Consider the following 27,860-nt stretch of genomic DNA (forward strand, 5'->3'; position numbering starts at 1 on the left):
TCTAAATAAGTTCGAGAAAATTAATTAGTAATTCATAATACAGTAAAAAATTAAATTACTAAAAATTTAAAAAGATAAATTTATTCTAATTGAGTTTACATATTCAAAATGAAGTGAATAATATGTGATTATGTTTTCTTAGATAAATTTGTAAATGTTCTTTAAGATATTAAATTTTGCAATATTCATATTTGGACAATAAATTTTTTCTTAATGAACATGTTTGTTTAATGTTTCTAGTTTTGTCAATTTTGCTCGCCCTATATATTATAAATGGAAAAGTAATACTTTTGCTTGTTGCACTAGTGTTGATTATATTAATATACTACATTGCCTTACGGGAAATAATTAAAGAATACAAAAATATTAGGCAAAATGTATAATTGGGCCTTTAAACTTTGTATCTAGGTTTCTCATGTTTAAAATGGTGGAATAAGTCCGCTGACTTTGTTATCTAGTATCACGGGCTCTCTAGTTAAATGGATTCATTTGACACTATTAAGTTTAATAATATAAAAAAAATTATATTTTTTGTAATAAAAAAAGATAAAGGGAAATAAATATTTAGATAAAAGAAAGATTTAGATTTTAGAGTTAGAGTTATTTTCGAAATTGATTTAGAAAAGGAAATGGTTTCTTTTATAGAAATTGGAAATCTCTCTAACCCAACAAAGCAAAATAGAAGAACCTCAAAATTTGTTTTTTTTTTTTCTTGTTAAGGATTCAAGGTCTCTTTGTTAATAGATTTATATTATTAGTAATGTATTATTGTTATTGTTCGTTTGTTTAATTAATTGCATGAGAAGAAGAAGAAGAAAAACATGAATGGCAATATAGAGAAGATAAAAGTAAAAGTAAATTTTTTATTAAATATTAGAATTAAATAAAAAAGCACTACATTATGACACCAAATTATAAAGTAAGAAGGTTGAATTCCATCATTTCAAATATTATCTTAACAAACTTTAAAGTTAGATGTGCCCGTCAGTAAATAATTACATTGAAACATTGTAGTTTGAAACTTATGTTTACCGACTTAAATTAAATGCAACTTCTGCTGTCATTTTATTCTTCTCTAATATTTAATATGTACAGTTTCCCTCCTCCTCTCTCTCTCTCTTTCTCACTCCGCCTCGCCAGTCCCCCATGTCGTCGCCGGTGAGTGTATATATATATATATATATATATCCTTCTCACTTATTACTTTGTTTTTTTATTTTAAAATAATTTTTTTTGTTTAATAGTCAGTGGTGTTGTCATTGCTCTCCCTGTCGATCTCCCTCTACACTGCTCGCTAGCATTGCTCATTCTCCTGGTAAATACAAATGTTATTTTTTCATTTCCAATTATTTTTTATTTTTTATGTTTTTATTTTTTATATTTTAACTTAATTTTAATATAGTTTAATTATTTTAGGGTTAGTTTAATTAGTAAGTATAAATTATTTTTAATTAGTTTTTATATAGTTTTTAATATATTTATAAATTTGATTAGTTTAATTAAATTTGTGGTTTTTTTTAATAAATGTAAATTTAGTTTTAATTCTGTTTTGTTCAATTTCATATATGTAAATTGAATTAGGTAGTAATTTTAATTATTTTAAGTTAGTTAATTGACTTAACTAAATTTAAAATGTTAAAGTAGGTAGTAAATTAGTTTCTTCTAAGTTAATTAATTAATTTAATAAATTGATGATTGTTAAAGTAGGTAGTGATCGGTCTAAATTATATATAGATATTTAAGAGTATTTTAGAGCTTTAACGATATATGTCTATATATAAAATGATGAAAATATATATTTTTACCTCATTTAAGCTTAATTGTCTATTTTTAGGTAATATTAACAAAAAAGAAAAATAATATAGAGCTAAACACTCGAAAAGAAACTTAATTGGACATGTTCGTGTCAAGGCCCAAGATTAAGATGCATGAACTGCTAATTACAAGGCCCAAGGGATATTTTAGTTATTTTGTATAATTATTAGGATTTATATTAAGAGTTATTTATGAGATAGTATTTGGTGGAGATTATATTAGATAAACTTATATTAGTATACTTATCTTTAGGAAGATTTATATAGAGGAGGACTCTTCTCTATATATATCTCCGCAAAACCTAATTCGGGGGGGGGGGGGGGGGGGGGGGGAATTTTCTCCTATCTACTCTCTACATCCCGTCCATCATTATTTTCTCTATAGTTCTTACATAAACACTTTAGTGATGACCAATCTTCTTTGTACTTGAAGAAATTCTGGATCTTGAGGGAGCTTTTTATTTTATTGTTTTATGTCTTTCTATTTAATACCATGATCATTGGGTTAAATATGTTAGGCTAGTTTTCATAAGTGTTTAGTTTAGTCTTTCTACTTTTGTATGAACCTTGTCATTTATTTATTTAATGAATGATTTCTTTACCTTCATATCTTTATTAGTTTAAGTTATTATTGTTAGTTAACCATCATATTAATTTAGCAATAGTAATTGTTATGAAAATCTTTAAGTTTAAAAGTATTAGAAACATCATCTTTACTTTAATCTATGTTGGTATAAGAAACCTAAGTTACATCATTAGCTTGAGTGATTTAGGGAAAAGGCACATCACCATCTCATTCATTAGATCTAGGCTTAAAGTAAAACAAGGAGATTACTAAGTAAATGCCTAGAGTAAATACTATCTTTAGCATATAGTTTTAGATCATAAGCACTTACATTTGCATTGCATATTTATTTATTGTTTAGTTACTTTATTTTATGAATATTATCCTCTCAACATACTGATTTAGAGTGTTTAGATTTACTTTTATTGTTTTGTGTTGATAATTAGTCTTTATAATAAGTGGTCTCATAGTTCCTTGAGAGATCGACCTCGTGGTGAACTTACCCTTACTATAGGAATAGTTCGTACACTTAGGATTACTAAATTTAGACACATCAGGTAGTAAATTTAATTATTTTAATTTAGTTAATTGACTTAGTAAATTTATGAATGTTAAAATAGGTTGTAAATTAGTTTTTTTTTTTAATTTAGTAAATTGATCATTGTTAAAGAATGTGGAAAATTTATTTTTAAAAAAATTTAGTTAATTAACTTAAGTAAATTGATAATTTTTAAAGTAGGTACTTATTTTAATTTAGTTAATTGACTTAAGTAAATTTATGAATATCAAATTAGGTTGTTAATTAGTTTAATTTAATTTAGTTAATTAACTTAGTAAATTGATGATTGTTAAAGTAGATATTTATTTTAATTATTTTAATTAAGTTAAACTTACTTAAGTAAATTTAGTAGGTACTATAGTTATGTGTTTAGAGGTGGATATATTGTGTAATGTCGGATAATTGGTGATCCAAGGAGTATTAAAGCACAGGCTTTATATTTTTTACAAATAATTTAGAAGTGTGTATTTTAATTTGGTTTTGTATTTTTAGTTACTTTTTTTTTATATTTGTGATGTGTGGTTGTCTTTTAATTATATTGCTCACGGTGAATTTGTTGTGTAATGTCGAACATTTGGTGGTCCAAGGAGTATTGGAGACGCAGGCTTTAAATTTTTTACAAATAATTTAGAAGTGTATTTTAGTTTCATGGTTGGTTGTTTTTTATTTATTTGTTTGGCAGTGAATTTATTGTATAATGCTAAGCATTTGAAAAAATAGATGTATAATATACTGGAAATGTAATAGTGACTTAACTAGTTGAAAAGTCTGTAACCAACCTCATTTCAAAAAGAATAGAGAATCAATGGGGCATAGTAAAAATGTTTTGTTTAAGTTTATATATTATTTTCCCTTAACTTCGAGGTTAAAATGTCTTTATGCTTCGGAAGCTACAACTGGACATATGAGATGACATAATAAGCATCGACGAGAAGATGGAACAATGTGCCAGCCTTCTAATTCCGAGGCATAGAAACATTTCAGCCAAACATATTCTTGGTTACTTCTTAGAGCCGCAATAAGAAGCTAGGCTTGTGTACAAATAGTTTTTCGTCGTTTGGTCAGTTAAGACAATAATATTCTTCATGGCCAGTCATAGTTACCCTTTACAATCTGCTTCCATGGATGTGTGTGAAAGAGGTGTACATATTTTTTTTTGTAATTATCCTTAGGCTTAATAATCCTAAAATTGGAATTGATATTTTCCTTCAATCATCAATTGCAGAACTGAACAGTCTGTGGGATGTGACAGTTGAAACTTATGATGTTTCTCAGAAGTAAAATTTTCAAATAAGAGTAGTTCTTATATGGACAATTAGTGAATTCTCTGCATATTTGATGCTTTCTAGTTAGAGTATAGCTAGAAAACTAGCTTGCCCTTGTTGTATGGAATAAAGCATTCACCTTAAGCACTAGTAGGAAGACTTCATGGTTTGACAACCACCATAAGTTTCTACCTTTCTTTCATCTTTTAGATGTAACAAGAACTGGTTCTTTAAAAACAGAACGGAGTTCTCACCACCACCACTTATAAGAATTGATTTGGAAATATTGCAGATGATAGATGAATTGGGACTAAGAAAAGTCACTGAACTTGATAATGAAGATATTAATAGGCATATTTGCAAGGACTTTGGTTGGAGGAAAATAAGTATCTTCTGGGATTTGCCATATTGGAATTAGAACCTCATTAGACATAACTTAGATATGATGCATATCGATAAGAATGTTTTTGAGAATTTTTTAACATTATTTTCAATATTAAGGGAAAAAATAAAGATAATGAGAAGGCAAGAGAAAACATGAAGGAGTTGGAGAAAGTGAAGCAACAGGGAAATATCCAAAAGCATGCTACACACTATGTAAACCATCCAAACAAATTTTGTTTGAATGGGTGAGAAATTTAAAATTTCCTAATGGTTATGTTTCCAACAAGGGACGATGCATGGACATGAGACAATTGAAGATGTTTGGAATGAAAGCCATATTTTTATACAGAGATTGATTCATATTGCTTTTTGTAAGCTACTGCAAACAAATGAGTGGCAAGTACTGACATAATTGAACTTTTTCTTTAAATACTTAATAACTATAACAACTACAGTTACAAACATGGAGAGATTTTAAAAAGAAATCTCATTTATTATTTTTAAAATGAAGTGTATATCCCTCGTGGTTTCTTTGACTCAATGGAGCATCTTCTAATATAGAAGGCATGACTACCTATCATGAGCATGGGAGACGACTTGTAAATTTTATTATTAGATATTTTTAATACAATATATATCTTCATGATTGATATTTACTTTCTATTAATCAGACGCAATCACTAGGACACCCATCTACTGCTACAGAGTTGTTTATGCATTCCCATATGAAAAAGGGTGATGGCCAAACTTTTGTAGACTCGAAGTCTAAAGCTATTCATGTATCTTGACTTAATTATAGTAGAATGTCTTTAATTCAATTTTGTAGATTATTGACATGTCTTGAAATCTTTAACACATTTTCAGGATACGTATCAAACGAGGAGAGAGTAACTTACACAAAATTCTGAGACCGTGGATGACAATTCTTTATTCTTTGAGGTTGTTGGTAGCAAGAAGAAGAGTCGGGTTTATGGTCTCAGCTTGCAAGCTTCTGAGTCTTATGGGTGCGGTTCTGCCTCTTCTTGAGCGACATGCCCTCTTAATGGTAGTATAGATTCCACCGAGCTTCAAGACTTGCAGATGAGGGTGTCCGAGCAGAATGTGCAATTGCAGGAGCAGAATATGCAGAGTTAGGAGTAGAATGTGAAAATTCAGGAGCAAAATGTGTAGATTCAAGACTTGCAGCATTTACAAGACCTTGCTCGCCAGATCCAAAAGATACGCTCAACTCAGCCTCAGCCCCCTCCCCATTCTCCTAGTGACAATGAGTCGCCAGCTCATTAGTTTATTTTTTTGACATTTTAACTATATTACAACTTTTGACACATCATTTTTTTATATCGTTATAATATATAGGTTTCACACACTTGCTTATTTTCTAAACTTTTTTAATATACAATTAAAATTTTCAAGCATTTAGGGTTAATTGATAATTATTATTCAATAAAATTAATTAGTTGTATCAAAATTTCAAACAAAATAATTATTTTTTAAATCCAGCTATTTACCGATGGAATTATTGCTATAAATACCAACAATGTACCAACGAAATACTAATAGATCCTGGACAGTTTTTTTTTCTTTTTTTTTTTAAAATAGTTATCGAAAATTTAAAGTCAAATAATACCGTCGCTAATTTGCAACACCTTACTGATGTTTTTTGACAGTCTTTCCATCGATAAATTGTCTTCAATTTACAAAAAAAAAAAAGACAATTTACCGACAGTCAATCTCACCAATTACTGACGGTTGTATCCGTCGGTAAATTATAATCTGTCAAGTATTCTGTCGATACTGATAACAAATCTACAGACGATTCATTTCTGTTTCTAAACTGTCATAATTAGGTTTACCGATGGAATTTCCTTTATTACTGACGGTTATTTCCGTCGGTAAACTGTCAGGTTTTTGTAGTGTGCAAAGTAAGAGGACTCAATTCCACCGTTTTAAATATGAGAGGTTTAATTACAAAAAAATATTAAAATACAATGACCCAATTATAATTTTTGCCACATATTTTAACACACAATACTATTTATAAAATATTAAATAATTAAAAAGAAAACTTTTGGCTTTAGATAGCTGTCTTGTTATGGAATATATTATGAACTCAATTTCAACTTATTTCTCTATGATATTTTCGGACTCCAAGCCTGGAAAAGATGTGAATTTAATTAAGAGGAAATTATATAAGATATTATATTTTTAAAAAATATCATTTTTACTATACTTTTTATGTTTTTTATTTTTATTTATAAAATATTTCAATTATAATACCTTTTATTTTTCTTATATCATTTTGACTACTTCTGCCATTCTTCTGTCTTTTTCACGGGTTATATATGATCAAGCTCTATTTTTTTCTTCATGATTTTTTTAACTCTTCTTCATCATCTTTTTCCTCTTTTCTACTCATCACCATTTTTTTTTCTGATTTCTCTCTCTCTAATTTTTTTCAAAAAAAATTAATTTTCGATGTCAGTGATTCGAAAACTTAATGAAAGTTAAATTGACATTTGAGTTTTTAATATCATCCATGTACTCTTGAGGATTATGGAGTTAATTAAAAGTGTAAAATTGTAAATTAAAAAATTGGACTAGAAATATTATCCTAATTCGATGGAAATGCGAATTAAGTAGGGAATGATGTAATTTTATCAATTTATATTATAAAATATATCCTAAATATCTAAGAAAGTATAGATAAAATAGTAAGAGTCTTTTCTAATTTAAGTAAGATATTGAGTTCAAATTTTAAATATGTAGCTGCGTTAAATTAGATAAAATATATAACTGTTGAATTTGGATTTGTTTGTTAAATGTTTAATAAAATTAGGGGGTTAAATCATAAACAAGAAAACTTAAAGGACTTTAGAAGAAATAAAAACAGACGAGGGACAAGTCGAAGAGCCATGCATGCTCCCACTCTTCTATGTCTCCACACTTACGAGAATTTGGTTGTAGAATATAAAAAAAGAGTCGATGAAACCCATGAAATCTAATGCATCAAATAAGCATTCAGATGCTAGTAAGAACACAAAGTCTTTAGTTGGAAGTCAAAATTTTGATGACAATGATGATGAAGAACAAGATACGAAAGTTGATAAGCCTGTTGAAGATTACAGTGGAGCTACATAGAAAGTGCAAAATCAGCCAGCATATAAGTTAAATCAGGAAAAGACGCTTCCTTAACCTAAATGAACTAGCTCCTTGGTTTTGATTATAGTCCAAACACAATAATAAAGTCACAGACAGTTTTTAATTTTTTCACACCAAAAGGCTTCTCCTTCATGGACAAGTAAGAGACAATTATTTCACTTGTGGCGTGATTTCATTTCTTTCAGAATTCCTTGTTTTTCCTTTATATAGGTTTTGTTTGTCCTCAACAAATAATGTCTTGACTTTTGTTTAAGATAATGAACATCTCAGAGATTTATAAACATGAATCTTAGACTTTTGATGCTTTTGTATTGGTGTTTTCAAATTTTAGAGATTTTGATAAAATGCAAGCTTGATTTGCAGGGAAAAAAAGCTGCTGGATTTGCTCAAATTTGCAAAAACTGTGGGATTATAAGATTTTATGCCAAAGTGGACAGGTTGAATGATGATGAATACTCTGTAGGGAGGATGACGAGTAAAGGTAATTTCTTCATACTTCAGGAAGGAAGCTTATGACAGAATAGACTTGTTTTTGGAACATGTCAAAGGCTATCAAAACTCACAAGGCTGACTTATGATTTATTAGTTGTGGGTATCGAAGAGCTGGATTGCTACAGAAATTGAATTTGATAATGCTAGATATGCAATTGGTTGGCTTATTATAGTTGCTTGATTTGATTTTGCTGACAAGCTATATTGCTTAAACATGTAATGCAATGTTTGTTTTGAAGAAATTAGGTTTACCGAAGCAACTTGAAAGATTCATTTATTTTTAGCTATTTTTTTATATCAAATTTTTAATGGTATACAAATTGTATGTAAATTGTATCTATATTATCTATAGAAATTATACAATAAGACAGTAAAAAAGTTTGATAATTTTTCAGTTTATGTACAAGCAGAAAATAGCTACAAACGCTAGTTATGTAGTTGATGTATATCAAATATACTAAAGATATACTAAAATATGTGAAATGAATACAAAAAGTACGAATAGATACTAAGAAATAAACTCAAATGTGTAGATACTGATTTTGTATCATATGTATACACAATATATACTAAATAGATATTAGTCATTTACTAGATGTATACTTAATTTATTTGAAACATATACTAAAATATGAAATATATAAAAGATGTATATTATACACTAAATATGTATTAAAATATATGAAATAAATGTTAAAAATATAAAATAGTTAGATATCAGTTTCAAATATTGATTATATACAAGATATATATTAAAATATGTGAAATTGATATTAAATATCTAAAACAGATATTAAAAGATAATTTTAAATATTAGTTATATATTAAATATATACGAAACATATACTAAAATATATGAAATATATACTAAAAAATAATTTTAAATACTGGTTACGTATATACCCAGCTCTCTAATAGATTAACTTGTAATTAAATTAATATTATAAAATAGATACTAAATATATATCAGACATATATTAAACATATATCAAAAAATAATTATCATAAAAATTATGAAAACATATACCAATTTTCTAATAATATATACCATTTTATAAAAGAAAAAATACTTAACATAAATACTACTATATTTTTAAAATAATTTTTTCAATTTACAGTACTTTTGAAAGAAATTTTTTTTTTTATAGTAAAATGATATTCTTACCATTTTTTAAGGATATTTCTAATGATATATCTCAACGAATCCCTTTAACTTCACCTTTCCTTTAGAAGGTGAAGTTATTATCATATGGAGAAAAAGGGTCAAATGTTTTATTGACCGCATGTGTGCCATGTTGCTATCTTATCGTGCATAAATTTGGTAAACATTCTAAAGCATATGCAAGCATACCGTAGTTACTTTAGCTTTAACTTTAAGAGGAAACTTTAGAATTTTCTTATAGCTTAATTATCAAAAAGAAAATTTATAGTTTTTAATTTTTATGGAATCCAGCATGTAAATTATTTTTTTTTATGAGAGAAAGAACCAATAATCTGAAACAATATAAAGTTAATTTTTTAATTTTTTTTAGCACTTAACTTCTTCACATATTTCATTGTTCAATTCAAAAAAATCTGCATGGAAGAAAATTTTTTTATATCTTTTTCTTAATTAATTTATATAATATGATTGAAGTGTATAACATAAGACAAACATAATTTTAACATTCGATAAAATTATCAACAAGATTTATTTATATGATGTAAATTTCTACGGTAGCAAAAGAGAATTAAGTCAATATTAAAGTGGTCCATTTATTTCATTATTAAAATATTATTATTTAAATATATAAAATTATTTTTTTATTTTAAAATTTTATTAATTTTATTTATTTAAATGATAATATTTTAATAATAAAAATACCGAGTCAGTCTTTTTTTTTTTTTTTATAGATAATCTTACAAAAATACCTATAAAAAATTAGAAGAAGAAACATATAATTTTCTTTTAGGTTCCCACTTATTTTACCATTATAATTTTCTTTTAGGTTCCCACTTATTTTACCATTCACCGGATAACATTATTGCTAGTTACATGAAGAAACCTATAGACAGTAACCATGCGGCTCTTCTGCAAAGATTCCATCTCCTTCATCAATAACTTACTTGGTTGACATTGATTAGTAATTTCTATTCTTTCTTATTATGGTAAGTTCCCTTTTCTACTTATTATCTATTCTATTAAGCTTATACATGCGGTGGTTAGATTTTGTTTATTCATATTACCGTCATTTTTCATGTCATTATTTTTTTTTTTATTCATCAATTTGATTCTGTAGAATAAAGGGAGAAGAAGAGGACTTAATTGTATAAAAACTTTTATTATATCAAATGAAACTTTATTATAAAATATTTCTACTATCACACATTAACACACTTCTCTCGTACTCACATTCTCACCACTATTGCACACACTCACTTGGGCACACCCCTCACTTATAATTTTTTGGTATATGCATACATTAAGGAGCCAAGCTCCTTTTATAGCTTGTAAAGTCGGTTATTATCGATTTTGTAAAAGTTAGTTTTTTTTTTTTGACAATTCTGAAAAAGAGAATTCTCCAGAATTTTAGAGAGAGATGCAGTGACTTCCAATACTTTCCCTCACTGACTACTCTCTTAACATATGCTTACTTTCACTTTTTGTTTGAGGATGCTTTTTCATATGTTACAGGCTCTTTTGCTTTGCCATCCTTAACAAGTGCTGCATTGGTATACTTGAGATTTGGTTTATGTCACCTTTTTGTTCTTCTTAATTGTGGCCCAATTACTTCTATATTTTTGACATCTTGAATTTCTTTAAATTGAATTGGTCGTGCTTCTTCTGGTGTTTAATGCACTTCTGTACGCCATGGAGACTTGGCCTTCTCGAGTGACTTGGCCTTTTCAGATGACTTATCATCGGTTATTTTTATATCTCGTTCTACCTCTTGAGTGTTTCCTTCGACTGCTTCCTCTTGTTCAATCCTCTCTTGTATTTTCTCCTCAATTTCTTTTGAGTTTGATAAAACCACTGCTTGAGGAGACCACCAAGATGACGCTTCATCAGATATCACATTTCTTGAAGTATGACATCTTCATGTTATAGGTTCGCAACACTTACACCTTTTTCTTTGATTATCATAACCCACAAAAATGCACTTGATTACTTTCTTATCAAACTTGGTGTGTAAATGATCGGGTATGAAAACATAATATATGCAACCACAAACTCAAAATTGACTTACAATGGTACTATATTCCACAACTTCTCAAAGGTGAAATCGATCCAAGTGGCGTCTGTGGCAACTTATTAATCACGTGCACAACCGTCTTCATGCACTCTGCCCCAAACTAAGGTGGAACGTTCTTCGTATGAAGCATACTTCTGCATATCTCTGCAAGGTGCCTGTTCTTTCTTTCTACTACTCCATTTTATTGTGGAGTTTGGGACATGTCAATTGTCTTTGTATCTTACAATCTTGTAGGTACTTTAAGAATTCACATGAAGGATATTCACCTCCATTATCAATACGTAGACATAAAATTCTATGACAAACTTCTCTTTCAGCTGTCTCATTGAATTCCTTAAACTTGATTAAGGCTTCTAATTTTTCCTTCATAAAGTATAACCATACGTACCTTAAGAAGTCATTGATGAAAGTTATCATATACCGAAAACCATTTATGGATGGTTGTTTCACAAGTCCAAACACGTCTGAATTAACCAGCTCTAGAGGCTCCTTAGCTCTGTACTTAGAATCTTTAATAAGGTAACTGGTGTGCTTTTCCATACTAACATCCAACACATACCGTATCGTTTTGAACATCTAGTTGAGGAAGTCCCTTGAGCATGGACTTATCCATCATTTCTTTTAACTTGTGATAGTTCACGTGTCCTAGCCATGCATGCCATAAATCAGCTGTCTCACTCCTTTTGGTCTTATCCACGTAAGATGTTTGTGCTGATATCACGTAGACAGACTCTAGCTTTTGTCTCTCCATGAGTGGCACACTTGTTGGCTTTAGACTTTGATATGCTTTCACATCTTTTGGCCTGAATACCACATAGTTCCCCGAGGATGTGAGTTGTGACAATGATGTAAAGTTCTTCTTTATCCCAAGTACATGAAATTCTTCTTCATCCCAGGTACATGAAATACATTCTTTAATGGTACTTGCCTAGAATTATATCTAGGCATTATTGTCATCTTGCCAATATGAATGATAGGTAACCTTGAGTTGTCTGCAGTGATAATAACTCGTCCCCCTTCATACTCTGTCATACTTGATAATTTTTCTTTATCTCTTGTAATATGATTAGAGCACTTAGAGTCTACTATCCAATCATCATTGTAATTGATAGATTTAACACTCACCATGATAAGTGCTTGCTCCTCTTTTAGCTTTATCGTGATGGATGCTGTAAATTCATCAAAGTCGCCAGTTACCATTTCTGCAATGGCACATGAAGCCTGAAAATCCTATTCATTTTCACTTTCAATTTGAGGTTGAATGGATGTTGCAACATTCCTTTCTTCTCTTTTAAATCGAAAATTTGAAGTATAGCGACCTCGTTTGCCACAGTTGTAGCACTTACCATTCTTGCAACAACTAGTTTTGTCTTCCGATTGATGATTGTAGTGAGCTCCCGTTTATAGCCAGCTCCCTCCTTGATGACCTTTTTGCCATCCTTCTTACTTTGTTTTTCCTCCACTTCTTGATCTTGCAGTATAAGGAGCCTTACCCTTTTTATTACTGAAGAGGGCTTTCTCCTTTTCTTAACTGATACTTTAGATATTTGTTTGTCTAAAGCTTCTTGATTTGCCAATACATTTTCCAACTTAATTAAAGATGGCTCCTTAGACCATCCACGAGTTACCATGATGATTGTATTAAACTCGGGCTGTAACCCGTGAATTATGATCCTCCTAATTCTTGTCTCCGTAATTTGATTTTGAGAATCTAATTTTTTTTTGAAATTTCTTGACATAAAATTTTAACTTTAATAAAGTACTTATTCACTGGCATCTCACGTTGCGAGATTAATAATAGCTCATCTTCGAGTTGTTGTAGCTTGGTATCATTCGTCTGAGCAAATAATTTGTCAAGAGTGTCCCATGCCTCCTTGGATGTCTTTATGTCCTTAATGCGCTGCAATAAATCATCTTCCATAAATATCGATAAAGCATACATAGCTTATCGGCCTTGACCTTCCATCTTTTAAGATCATCCTAACTTGTTGGGGATGTTGTCTCACTCCCTCCAACAATCTCCCACAAATCTTGACCAAGCAAATAAAATTGTATATGAGTACTCCAAGTGCTATAATTATTGGAATTAATTTTCTCAAGACCATTTACCGAACTTGACATATCCGCCATCATGACTTGATTAATTCTCTCTAATTATTCAACTAAACTTGGTCCCAGACAACAAGCTTCACAATCTCAAACTGCAAACTAGCGGCGCCTCGACATAATACGATCCTTGATCGCTTGCTCTTGAAGCACTTGGAAGCCGGTCCCTAACCGCATACTTTGATACCACTTGTAGGATAAAGGGAGGAAAGGAGGACTTAATTAGAAAACTTCTATTATATCAAATGAAATTTTAGTATAAAATATTTTGTACTACCACATACTACCACACTCCTCTCATACTTACACTCTCACCACTACTGCACAAACTCACTTGGGCACACACCTCACTTATAATTTTTTGGTACATGCCCATATAAAGGAGCCAAGCTCCTTTTATAGCTTGTGAAGTCGGTTATTACCGACTTTGTAAAAGTCGGTTCTTTCTTTTTTGTTGACAATTCTAAAGAGAGAAACATTAATTAGAAATGAGAAAAACAAATTTTTTGAATCATTATAAATCTATAACTATAGACCAAGTATCTATTGCAATAGAGAATAAACTTTTACGATAATCATAGATTAGTTGGCCCATCCTCTTATTTTACTCACGTATATTATACGTGTATATTAATTATTTGATTTATTATCATTTTAAAAAATAAAATAATATACTTATAAATTTAATATCATAAAATTATTATAGCTATCAATAAATAAACTTAATATATTGTAAAAAAATTAAGATTTATATATATTTTAACAGTATATTTAATTTAATAAAATGAATTTAACGTTAATAATTTTATTTTATTTTAATAAGATGACGTATGACAAACACTTTTTGATATGAAATATTATATTATTTTTCTAATTTTAAAAATCTATACAATTAAACCTTATTTTAATATTTTATTTAGATTGAGATATCTAAAATACAGTTAAATTATTATTAATATTATAATTATTGATAAGTATAACTAAATAGAAGTTTAATAATTTTAAAATATAGAAAAATTATCCAAAATTATTATTTAAATTTTATAAAATTATTATATTTAAATCATATCAGTTACTTTAAAATTTTGGTTAATAACCTAATGATGGGATAATTAAGTTGAAAATAATGTATGTTATGTATAACTTACGCTATACACTAATAAAGATATATTAATACATAAAACTCTTACAAAATACATACTTATTTTAAGAGGAAATGAATATATTAAAATATTAATTTAATACTTTATTTAAATAAACTTTACATGCCACTATTAATATTTTATTTTCTTCGATTTATAATAATAATAATATAATATTAATATTGTTGTTATTATTATTATTATCGTTATTATATAAAGCTATGATGATACATTAGTATTTTACTTCAATTAGTAATATTCTTAGCATCATTGTTTATCCCACTTATTTTGAAAGTTTCACACTTTAAAAAAAAATTATTGATATGAGCTATGGGATCTTCCATGAGTCTCCCTTCAAGTTGCCTTTGCTCAAGTCTGGATTGCACTCGACTTGATCCCAAAATTGTTATTAATGATTGGAGGATAAACAATGCTCAAGTGCACTCCATTAAGATTAGGCATCCCATAGTGATGTAGAGTCATCCTTGCAGGTGTAGCAGGTCGTACAATAGCTAAAGGTGGAATTTGATTTACTCTTTCATCACAATTAGTTCCATTGGCAATAGTGCCCACTTTTTTATCATTAAAAAATTATATTAATTTTTAATGGAAAAAACATATCATTGGTGCTAAAAGCTACCCAAAAGCGAGTCAGCTAACTATTTACACCCAGATAGAAACCTAGTCAGCTTTAGTGATATATGAAAAAATTCTAAGACCTTAGATAAATAAGAAAACTGAAAGAAAAACAAACAGGGAATAGCAGGTGAAGCTAAATGTTAGTGAACATTATACAAAGTGAAAAGAGGGAGCAAATCTATAAACCATAAACAACAGATAACTCATTTTCCAGAAGTGAAAGCGACCTCCTGGGAACACGCCATCTAAAGAAGCCTAAAAAGACTATTGAACTCGATATTACACATTCAATTTTGTTGGATCCAACAAACTCATATTTAAAACCAAGCAATCTAATTTAGTATTCTCGTTATAGCTTGTTTAGTTGTAGAGTCTGCCGCATAGTTTGCTTCTCTATAGATTTCTTTAATATCAACCTTAAAAAATAATCTGAACAATTCTTTAACATTAAAATAATTTTCCAAAACTTCTATGAGGCATCAAGAATATCACATGTTACCCAACCCACCACAATCTTAGAATCAGACTCAATAATAAGATTTTGATTATTATCAACCTTATAAGAGATTGAGAACTATAGAGCTTTTTGAATTGCTAGAAGCTCAGCTTCATTAGAATATTTAAAGCCAACTGGACATGAAAATAAGCTGATAAACTTGCCAAAGGAACATTTGAGAACTCCATTGATACTGGTTGGTCTTGGTTTTCTAGCTGATGCACAGTCAACATTCCATTTTAAGTAAGGGACATAGGGAGGAGACCACAAGGAAATAGGTCTAGTTATCTTACTTGACCTTAATAATTTAATAGCCATTAAGGACAAAAGAAACATTGCCCACTCATTCAACCATCTTTTTTTGTTCTTTCTTCTTTGTCTTAAAGTCTACTTAAGATCCAACTCTTTCAATAGTTGATTTCTAGTACTACGCATGCATTAGAAAAGGACATACAAAAGAATAAATTAGAAAAAAAAATAAGAAAAATAAAAAAATAAAAGTAAATGTGATTTAAGAATACAAACTACAATTATAATTGATGAAAACCACAAATACAATTCTCCGGCAACGACGCTAAAAACTTGTGGATTTTTCTTGCAAGTGTATAAGGTCACCAAGTAGTACATAATTATGAGTCTAAATTATCATCCCATGAGGAAATGTTGTATTTAGCACTAAATTTTATTATAACTCTATACTAACTAAATCTGAAATTGACTTGATTTTATTCTTAAGATAAAATAAGCAAACACTAATTAAACAGGTATTCTATAATTAAAGCGATTCAATGAAGAAATATAATCAATAAATAAAAGAATCTAGGGATAAGCTTCCACCACATTAACTCCTTACTAATTCAATTCAATTGATTCCTCTAATTTAACTCACTTGTTCTGAAGAAAATTTACTCTAAATTAGTAAATATACTTTTTCGAGCTATATTCTCCTTATTTAGATTAATTCCTTGTCTATTCTCATGATCGATTTTATTAATCTAAATCTATTAAGATTTATGGAAAACTAACAAATTGCTCAAGAACCTAAGCCTATTCTCGTGGTCATAATAACTTTCTTTAATATTCTTATGAACTAGCATTAAGCTTCTACTTTCACTCCATCATTTAATACCTTAGATTATTGTAAATATTAGGCCTTTATATTCATAACACAATCAATTTAAGAATATTAAATCAAAACAATAGTAAACTGAAAACTAAAGGAATTTCATTAAATTAAATCATAAAGAAGATAAAGGTTTCCATCAAATCTCTATATAAGAAGAAACTAGCTACTCATATTAAAACTAAGCAAATCATAAGAGTTCAACAACATAATGAAAATAGAAAAAAAAAACAAAAGAAAAAGGAAAAATTTTAAAAATCTTGAAGGATGTCTCCAACTCTTGATCTCTAAAGAAAATCCTTGCTTGTAAATCTCTTCTCAATGGTTTTTCTCTCTCGAGTTTTAGGCCTTTTTAAGTACCAAAAATCTTCCTCAAACCCTAAAAATTGCCTCCTTTATGTAGGCAACAAGTCCAAATACAAATAGGGATTAAAAACACAAATTCGCTCAAGCATGGAATCTCCGCGTCACGGGCAATGACGTTTATCATGGCTGTGATAAAAAGGTGGGGAAGGTCAAGTATCACGGGCGTGATAAAGCTCACGCCCATGACAGAAAGGTTGAGAAGGTTAGAGTGTCATGGGCATGACAAATGTCACAGCCATGACTTGTGTGTTTGGTCCTTCTTCTGGTAAATTGCTATTTGACCTCTAAACTTTTAGGCTTGCTTCCAATTGAGTCCAAAATTTTCCAAATCCATCTGTAATAACACAAGAAACTTAAGTTTATAACTTTACTCAATAATCACTTAATTACACATAGAATTAGAACAATTTAACTCCAAAAGAACTATAGATTTTATGCATAAATTGGTCTCATCAACTTGCATATTGTCATATAGGTACAACTACTAGTTTTTTTTTTTTTTAAACAAGAAAAAGTAACTCTACACAACATCTCAAGATAGTCTTCTACATAAACAATTACAACTTTTGTATTTAGTGACAGTCTGCTAGACACCTTTTCAGAGGTTGATAAATAGGCTTCGAAAAGATTTGACAATATAACCACTGGAAACATTTTAAATTTCTATTTTTTATAACTCTTTCTAACAGCTAGTCTCTTTTTCTTATATATACTTCTTCTTCATCATATTTACAACTAAGGAGAGTTTTAAAGAGTTTGTTAGCCCCCAGAAGCTAATAATCTGAAATTTGATGATAACAAAATCTTGCATGAATCTATATTGTGCACATGGATATCTGACAATGCAGGAATAAATGGATCGAATCAAATCATTGACAAAATATAAGAGCTCTATCAAACATCTACCTTAATAAAAGACAATAGTAAAACTCCCCAAATGAAGGAAGGCAAAAAAAAAAAAAAAGAGGGCTTGAAAAAGAAAGGATCTTTCTCAACTCTTTAGGCACCAAAAGAACTCCAAAAGTTGTCGAAATAAATGAGAAATGAATTTGCAAAATAAGAAAATATGAGTGTAATAATGGGGGTGGTTTTAAGAGAAATGATTTATACGGGTTAAAATAGTGATCCTAGTATTTAGGTTAGGAGAAAACAAGGATTTATGGAAGAATAAAAGGATTTTGTTTCTGGCGAAGCCTTTTTTGGTGGAAAAAGGTTTTTAGTGTGTGAAAGATGATGAAAAGGTTGAAAATGGGTGAAGAAAATGATTTTTAGGATTTTTTTATATTCTTGAAAAATGAAAAGAATGAAAAGTTGTTGAAGATGTTTGTGTATTGTTGAGCTAAGGTTTGTGGTCAGAGAATACTATGAATCAATATAAAGTTTTTAGAGTTTTTTGGAAAGTTGTGCTGTTGTATTTTGATTGGTTAAAGATATTTAATGGTAAATGATGGATTTGAAATTTTTAAAGAATATTTGAGATGAATGCACATATCCCTAGAAGAGAATATATTTCTTAGGTTCCTAGTTTTTAGAAAAATTTCCCTCGTGGACTGAGCAAAAGCCAACATGACTTAATTTTTTTTCAAAAGAATAGCAGATATTTGAAATGCATCATCTTTTTGTTTATTTTATTTGTAGTTTTTACAAAATATTTAAAAATATTCATTAATTGATTTTTGGTATTATAAGATCAATATTATAAATATAATTAGTATTAATATTTTATAGGACTATAAATTATAGTATTAAAATATAATTTAAAATGTTACTTTTTAGAATTAGAATTATTGTTTAATTAAAAAAACTAATTTTTAGTTAATATGATACCACAAATATAATTAGAATATTATTTTATAGGATTAGAGTTATTATTTAATTAAAAATATGATTTATTAATTAATAAATTAATAAAAATAATAAATTAATACATCGGCTTAAATTCTATATTAAAAATGTATACATATCAAAATAAAAAATTTATGTGTCAAAATATAGTCCCACATATCAAGATATTTTTATGTCTAAAAACTTAGTATATATCAATAATTTATCTGTGCGTTATATAACTGTCATAATTATTTTAATTAAAAATAATAATATAAATTAAATTTTTAATATTTTAAGATCTTATTAATTTTAAAAAAATTTATCAGTATAATAATATAGAAGTTATTTTAAGAATATTTAGTAATTAATTCTTAATAATATATAAATTAATACTATATATATAATTAATATTATTATTTTTAGGATTAGAAATTATTATATAACTAGAGATTAATTTTTTATTTAATAAAATATTTAAAAAAATAATATAAAATATTATTTTTGAAATCATGACTATCCTCCATTTAGAAAAATTAATTTTTAATTAATATAATATTAACAATATAATTAAATATTATTTTTAAAATTAAAATTATTATTTGATTAAAAATATAATTTATTAATTACTATTTTAATAAAAATATTAAGAATATATATAAATTTAAATTTCAAATATCAAAATATATAATCACACATATTATACCTTAAAATCTAATATATATTGATATATAAAAATAGATTTATAGATATAGATTACATCCCGTAAATAAACTAACGCACAACCGTAGAGTTTCTTTCTGTTCTCTTTCTTAATTTTATCCAATACACAGTTGACTCCATTATTCATTTATGACTCCATGATTACGAAACTCATCTGAAGTGTTCTCTAGATGTCAGACTACCACTACAGTAGTTTGCAGAAGAGCTTAATCTTCAAAGATAAAGCTACCCAGCATATTTTGAATTAAAATCTAAGCTGCCATCAAGCATCAAATCCAGATGAAAATAACAATATGAACATTGATACAATTCATATATTCACAATGGGTTTTTTTATACTGTATTATTTTTTATATATGAGAGATTCAATAGAGCATTAGTTAGATCTGTATATTTGTATTATTTTAAATTAAAATTTAGAAAAGAAATTTAAAAGAGATATAATGGGCCTATATTATGGGTCCACAAGGCTGATGTGGCAACATGGGTTGACGTAGAGTTTACTGTAATTGTAAAGTCAGTTGAAGATGCCCAGAAAGGAAGCAAATTCTATTGGAGCTCTGTGTTGGATGGGCAGTAAGTAGCTTTACTCTTTCTTTTACTTATTTTATTTCAGTCAATACCACTGATACTAAGTCTCTCACCTCACAGTTTGGGAATTGGAATGATATCTTAGGTATGCATTCTCTTCTTTGATCCCATAAATATGATCTTTCCTTTTTATCCTTTTTTTTAGTCTGGTAAATACTGATGTTCACTTGATGTCTATATTGTTCATTTGCATGTCATGATTAATTTGATCTAAATTCTTTTTCTGTTCCTTTCCTTTTGCTGTTTGCTTGCTGCAAATGTGATGGTGTTCTCAACAGGAAAGTCAACTGGGAAAGTTATAAAGGAAGCAAAAGATTTATGTTAGTTTGATCTTTCATTTGATTTAGGTTTCAGGAAAGGTTATTAGTATTCATGCAAATTGAGATTTGTAGGACTAAAGTGAATCTGAGTTTTTATTTTCCTTTTACCTTTTTGCCAAAATGATACAATTAATCAAGAAAATCTTCTAGGATTAATAAGATCATAGAGCAGGCGATGCCTTATTTCTGTAAGTTATGAATTCTTATTATTGACGATCAACTTATGAAGAATTACAGACTGAATCTACAGTCACTTTCAAAGAATCTACGCACTGAACTATCAAAAATTGCTGCAGCATTTGGAGCAGTCTGTCTGTCCAATTGCTTCTGCTGAAAAATCTAGTTAAACTATATTAAGAAAGAAACTTTTGGTACCAATTGACCGTTACATTGTATTTGGTTAAAATCCATAAAATTCATGGAATTCATTTGCAACTCCAAAGTTTATGTGCTCTGAATGAAGTGAAATTTAATTTAGAATTCTAGATATTCAAATTTGTGAGTGACTTGATTATAGCTAAATTAAGTTCTGAAAAAATAGATAAAATTTTTAATATATTCCATACCACCGAAATATCTCCTTCAACTTTATCATAGTTTTATTATTTCTATTTTACTTTTTCTCTCATGTAATTTTTCTCAAATGAAATGTATTTCTTAATGAATTTCAACCAAATATAGTATTAAAAATTTTTCATTTGCAATAATGTCATAGCCTTATAATTCTGGGAGTATGTTTGGCTTACAAATGGATAGAAATGATCTTGTTATTTCCTCTGGACCAAATCAGGGTTTAAGTGTTCATGTGAATATGGTTTTTATTGCAGAAAAGGTCCATATGTCTCTATTTCTTGAAATCTTGAGGTGTGTTCTTTGTTGTGTTGAAGATGATCGATACGACAATTACAATATACCACTGTATAGAAACACTTCACGGGAAACAAGGGAGACACTAATTGATGCACCTGTGAGATATGGTTTAATATTTGATTCAGAGCCAAGTAATTCAACAAATATTGGATCAGCATATGCTAAGGCAGAATATGTAGTTACTAGTTCCAATAGTTTTATCAAATATGCACCTATATCTTCCTATAATCAACCTACACCTTCCTCTAGGCTACCAAAGCCTTCACCAGAGAAACTTGCACCTTCTTCAAATCGAACTCCATCAAGACCTAAACCCCCAATATCTTCTTGTAGTCGATCACAGTCACCATTAGTACCAAAAGCATCTTCTAGTAAACCATCTTCACCGTCTCCTACGCTCCCAACTTCATCAATAGAAACCCCTCAAGCGCCTTCACACTCTTTAAATCCATCTCCATCCGTCCTCAAGATCACAGTATCCTGTTCTAAACCATCTCCTTCATTTTCTACCCCTGCATCATCTGCTTCTAAACCTGTCAATGTTTCACCTAAATCACCTCCGTCCTCCACGAGGCCTTCTCCATCAGCCTCTAAGGCCCCTCCATCTTTTAAGCCGACTCTGGTTCCAGCTTCCTCAAACTTGAAAGATGACCAGAAAATAGCTCATTATATACTGGTTCAAAAGGATATTACACCTATTTATATGATTCCCAAGGACATCGAGTCTTTGATCAAGAGTGACAAGGTGCCTGAAGTTCTGAAGAAGCCACTATCTCTGTCAACATACAAGGACTATTTTGCTGCTCTTCTGTATGCTGAGGACTACTACATTGAGGTACTGTGCGATTTCCACCTTTAGCAATTTCACTCATAATCCAGTTAATCATCAAATACTGCATATTCAAAAGCTTACTGTGAAGACTAATTTACTTTATAGCACTAGAAGTGTTTAGTCTTCCATTATTAACATTGAATAAGGTGTGAGAGTAGATTCAATCTCAATTTTTCAGTTGAAGCTGGTGATGTCTCAAACTATAATTCGATAAATCATAAAATAGTATGCAGCTTCAAGTTTATGCACTTGCACAATATAAAGCAGCTGGTTTAACTACTTGACATTTTGGTGCTAATTAATTTCCACCAGCAGCCCAAAGACTTATAAAATAGTTGTACAAACTTCAAACTGTTTACGGTGGCTAAGGCTGAAGATTTCTTTAAGGAATTTACTGCAACTGATGCCTAAATTGTTGTATCTGCAGCTGACGAAATGAACTTTTGCATTCTTTTGTGGTTTCTTATAATTAGATAAAGGCTAGAGAAGCCTAATGAGATGGATTCTAGTCATTGGTGCTGGTTGAAGCATCACTTGAAAATTTCCATTAATGGTCGGTCACTTTCCAACTTTGGTTTGCTGAATGGATTTTTCTCTTCAATGCTGGTATGTTGATTGGGTAACCAGAAGGCATAATGGTCATCGGCACCTGAAACCTGCCTCCGCCATTAGCCTGTTTTCCTTTTATAAAATGATAATCTTTGCAAATAAAGAAAATAATAAAAGAAAACTTGCCCTTGGCATGTTTCGATATGTCAATCTATCATGAAACAGAATCTTTTAATTTTACGTGATTGAGTCAATGAATGTAAGAGTATAATTTCACACTTGACGATTTTGATGGTGCTGTCTTGTTTTTTAAACTTTTCTTATATATATGTGTGTGTATGTCTTTCTTTTCTTTGTTTGGAGAAAGTATATATATTAGTATTCTGCTATTGTAATTTACCCTTTTGCATTGGAGCTAGAATAAATGTATGTCTTTCTAAATCAGAAATGGAGCAAGTTCAAATTGGTGGGTATCACTATAAAACTGCAAGAAACAGCAATCTCTAAACAGATATATTTTGGAAAAGATTATGAGACAGATGTGAAACATTTGGTGGCATTTGAGATTGATTCATCGCACGAGAAACGACCGTTTCTTTTGTCAAGGGATTTTGTCTTTGCAAGACCTTCCGGAAGCACAACTGAGCCTTTCCAGGTTAGCCTCTAAACCAAAATGTTAATTCAGTTTATGCTTATATCCTTCATTTCATCTTATCGACAACTTTATGCTTTCAAATGCAAACCAGGGCATTATCTATCGTGTGCAGAGAAGCACTACTGTCCTAGTTGAATTTGGTGAAGATTTTCATGCTCAGCACTGTTCATTCCAAAAATATGATGTTAGCTTCTCATTTAACAGAGTTTGTTTAAGAAGGGCTCATCAAGCAATTGAAGCTGCCTCAGATCCTTCATTTGAAAATTTCATTTTCCCTAGTTGGGGATTAAGGAGGCTCAGCTCCTCATCACCAAATCTCAATTACATTAATAAGCTTGATGCGAATCTAAATGCTGCAGTTCATCGCATCATAACCATTATGGAGTCGCCACCTTATCTTCTTGAGGGTCCACCCTGTGTAGCAAAAGTTGAAGTAAAAAGGAAAGAATGTAATTCAAAACAACTATCAAGTACTGGATTGATTATCCAACAAGCAGTGTTTCGAATTTATCGGAGCTCTCAAAAGTATCGTATTCTCATATGTGCACCTATTAACAGGACATGTGATGTACTGATGAGAAGCTTGAAGGAGATCCCTGAATCTGAAATGTTTCGAGCCAATGCAGCATTTCGGGAGATAGATGGTGTACCTACTGACATCCTTGCTTCAAGTCTTTACAAAGGGGATTGTTTTGCTTGTCCCAAGCTGCAGGAACTCCGGAAATTTAAAATAATATTGTCAACTTATGTGAGTAGCTTTCAGCTACACAATGAAGGCATTGCTGCTGGTCATTTTAGTCACATCTTTATGGTGGATGCATCATCTGCTACTGAGCCAGAGGCAATGGTGGCTCTGGCAAATTTTGCAAATGAGAAGACAACTGTAATAGTCACTGGTGCCCCAAGAAACCATTCAGGATGGGTTCGCTCTGATCTAGCTCGGAAGAACGGGTTGATGAAATCATATTTCGAAAGACTCTGTGAGAGAACTCCATACAAGAATCTTGATCCAAATTTCATCATGCAGCTGGTCGATGATTCTCAAGTCAGAATGTAATGTTATGCTTCACTAAGCTCTCTTTTTGTTCAGTTTTCGTGTGCAAAATCCATGGTTGTCCACTATAACTGAAGAATTCTGACTTGATTGTCAATATAATGCTTTATATTGCTCAAAAGATGTTACTCTTATGCTAAGGCAATCTTCATCCGAAATGCTTACATCATCTTCAAATTAAAACCCATCAAACCTAAACCCTCAACGTCTCCTTTTAACCAACGCTGAATAGCTAATACCTTATAACGGTATTACCTTTTAGACCAGCAGCATTTTCTTCTCGACTGTATGGCCAAAAGGTTAAAATTATATCCATATAATTAAGTTTCTTAAATAAAAAGTATGAAATGAAATTAAGTTTGTACTTTTAATCAATTTTTTCTATAATAAAAGCTTACAAAAAAAAGTTTATTAAATATTTTTGTGAATAATATAGACCTCAAAGTCACAGTAGAAACTAATTATGTGAATAAAAATATATACTAGTAAATACCATCAAATTGCGGAGATTTCAATAAATTTTACAAATTATCACATTTTTTAGTATAAAGCTGAAAATTTAAAATTAGTAATAATAATAATATTAATAACAATAATTGCAATATTCGAAGTAAAAGAAATATGCCATTGCTTATAATCCATCCAATTGTGAAAGTGCCATTATCTTTAAGAAGATAATTCTATATATATATATATATATATAAATTCCTAACACCTAAAATCTTTTTGACATATAAAAATAACATATTTAATTATATTTTAATATTTTATTAATTAATAAATTAGTTATATAATTAAATAATAATTATAATTCTAAAAAATAACATCTTAAATTACAGTTTTAATATTATATTTATAAATTTAATCCTAAAGAATAGTAATATCAATTATATTGATATATCGATTTATATATTATTAAAATTAATAAATAAATAAATTTTATATTATTACATTATTAAAATTTTAGATTTTAAAAAATTAAGTATATTTAAAAATAGTTAGTTTGCTATTTTTTAAAAAATTTATAAATCAATATTAAATATTAAAAATTCTATTAAATTGTATCTATCAACTTGATTTTATAATTAAAATAATAATAACGTGTACAGATAAACAATTAGTACTCTTAAATAGTATATTGATCCGTCCAAATTATATATAGATATTTAAGAGTATTTTAGAGTTTTAATGATATATTTCTATATATAAAATGGTAAAAATATGTGTTTTTACCCCACTTAAGCTTAATTGTCTATTTTCAGGATTATTAGCAAAAAGAGGAAAATATGGAGCTAAAAAAAGCTTAATGGGACATGTTCGTGTCAAGGCCCAAGATTAAGACGCATGGAATGCTAATTACAAGGCTCAAGGGATATTTTAGTCATTTTGTATAATTATTAAGATTTATATTAAAAGTCATTTATGGGATAGTATTTGGTGGAGATTAAGATACTTTAAGTTTTATCTATTAGATAGACTTATATTAGTATACTTATCTCTAGAGAGATTTATTTAGAAGAGGACTCTCCTCTATATATATCCCTATAAAAATCCAATTCAAGAAGGAAGGAGGGGAGTTTTCTCCTACCTGTTCTCTACACCAGCCACCATTATTTTCTCTGTAATTCTCTATAGTTTTCCATAAATATATAGTTTTAGTTTTTATTACTCTTTTTAGAATCTAAGAAGCTTTTCAAGAAGTGAAGACTGAGGACCAATCTTCTTCCTACTTGAAGAAATTCTTGATCTAGAGGGAATTTTTACTTTTTTATGTCTTTCTATTTAATACCATATGGTCATTGGGTTAAATATGTTAGACTAGTTTTCATAAGTGTTTAGTTTAGTCTTTCTACTTTTGTATGAACATTGTTATTTATTTATTTAATGAATGATTTTCTTATCTTCATATCTTTATTAGTTTTAGTTATTATTGTTAGTTAACCATCATATTAATTTAGCAATAGTAATTGTTATGAAAATTTTTAGGTTAAAAGTATTAGAAACATCATCTTTACTTTAATCTATGTTGGTATAAGAAACCTAGCTTGGATCATTAGCTTGTGCAATTTAGGGAAAAAGGCACATCATCATCTCATTCATTAGATCTAGGCTTAAAGTAAAACAAGGAGATTACTAAGTAAATGGCTAGACTAAATATTATTTTTAGCATATAGTTTTAGATCATAAGCATTTACATTTGCATTGTATATTTATTTATTGTTCATTTAATTTACTTTATGGATATTACTCTCTCACAACATACTCATTTAGAGTGTTTAGATATACTTTTATTGTTTTGTGTTGATAATTAGTCTTTATAATAAGTGGCCTCATAGTTTCTTGAGAGATCGACCTCGTGATGAACTTACCCTTACTATAGAAACGGTTCGTGCACTTGCGAGTATTAAAAAAGACACATTAAATTTTGGCATTGTTACCGGGGAACTGTGTCCAAATTTATTGTATTGATTGATTATTAAAAGTGTCTTGTGTCTGTTAGTTTGCTTTGTGTTTGTTGATTTATTTTATTTATATGTTTTTATTTTGTTTGTGTGTTTTGTGTTTTGTAATTTGTTTTATTTATGTTTTTTTATTTTTTTTATAAATTTCATTTTTAAGTTTTTTTTTTTTTCAAATATGAAATTTTCTTTTGTTTTGTATGTGAAGAAGAAAAACTATATCAAATGATTCATCAACTCAGAAGATTGAAGAAGAATCAAAAGAAGAAGTTGATATCATGGCAAACCCACCAAGAGAAGTAGGAGCTGAAAAGCGAATGACTATGAAAGATTATGCACGGCCTACAATTGGTAACACTACATCATGCATAGTCCTAGGTAATGCATCTAGGAATTATGAACTTAAGAGCATTTATTTAAATATGCTTCCTTCATTTTATGGTATGCCTAGTGAGGATGCATTAACATTCATTAGATAATTTTTTACTATAGTTCATACTTTCCCATTATATGGATTAAATAAGGACCAACTAAGAATGAGGTGTTTCCCTTATTCATTGAAAGATAAAGTAAAGGCTTGGTTAATAACATTGCCTCCTAATTCTTTGAGAAATTGGGATGAAATTTATCAAAAGTTTAT

At 29.1% G+C, this 27,860-nt stretch overlaps 1 protein-coding gene across 4 annotated transcripts; it reads left to right on the forward strand.

Moving 5' to 3' along the window:
• The first annotated feature begins 20,006 nt into the window (after nucleotides 1-20,006).
• LOC8260236 (probable RNA helicase SDE3) lies at nucleotides 20,007-24,882 on the forward strand. Of its 4 annotated transcripts, none has more exons than XM_015726483.3 (5): nucleotides 20,009-20,466; nucleotides 20,542-20,566; nucleotides 21,629-22,506; nucleotides 23,498-23,707; nucleotides 23,799-24,882. In XM_015726483.3, the coding sequence occupies exons 3-5, from the start codon at nucleotides 21,640-21,642 to the stop codon at nucleotides 24,762-24,764; spliced, it is 2,043 nt and encodes a 680-aa protein (XP_015581969.1). In that variant the 5' UTR covers nucleotides 20,009-20,466; nucleotides 20,542-20,566; nucleotides 21,629-21,639; the 3' UTR covers nucleotides 24,765-24,882. The 4 variants fall into 4 exon arrangements, with proteins under 4 accessions (XP_025015193.1, XP_015581969.1, XP_002530980.2 ...); XM_002530934.3 differs by having other exon boundaries at nucleotides 21,634-22,506; XM_025159425.2 differs by lacking the exon at nucleotides 20,542-20,566 and having other exon boundaries at nucleotides 20,007-20,466.
• Nucleotides 24,883-27,860: the final 2,978 nt, after the last annotated feature.

The sequence above is a fragment of the Ricinus communis genome, chromosome 6, assembly GCF_019578655.1.
Source record: "Ricinus communis isolate WT05 ecotype wild-type chromosome 6, ASM1957865v1, whole genome shotgun sequence".
NCBI lineage: Eukaryota > Viridiplantae > Streptophyta > Magnoliopsida > Malpighiales > Euphorbiaceae > Ricinus > Ricinus communis.

Bases quoted from the DNA above. Each gene is read 5' to 3' on its own strand.
- LOC8260236 (XM_025159425.2), top strand. From the start codon at position 20,418: ATGCCCAGAAAGGAAGCAAATTCTATTGGAGCTCTGTGTTGGATGGGC. The intron at 20,467-21,628 runs GTAAGTAGCTTT...TTTTTATTGCAG, and splicing joins AGCTCTGTGTTGGATGGGCA to AAAAGGTCCATATGTCTCTA. The intron at 22,507-23,497 runs GTACTGTGCGAT...TTTCTAAATCAG, and splicing joins CTGAGGACTACTACATTGAG to AAATGGAGCAAGTTCAAATT.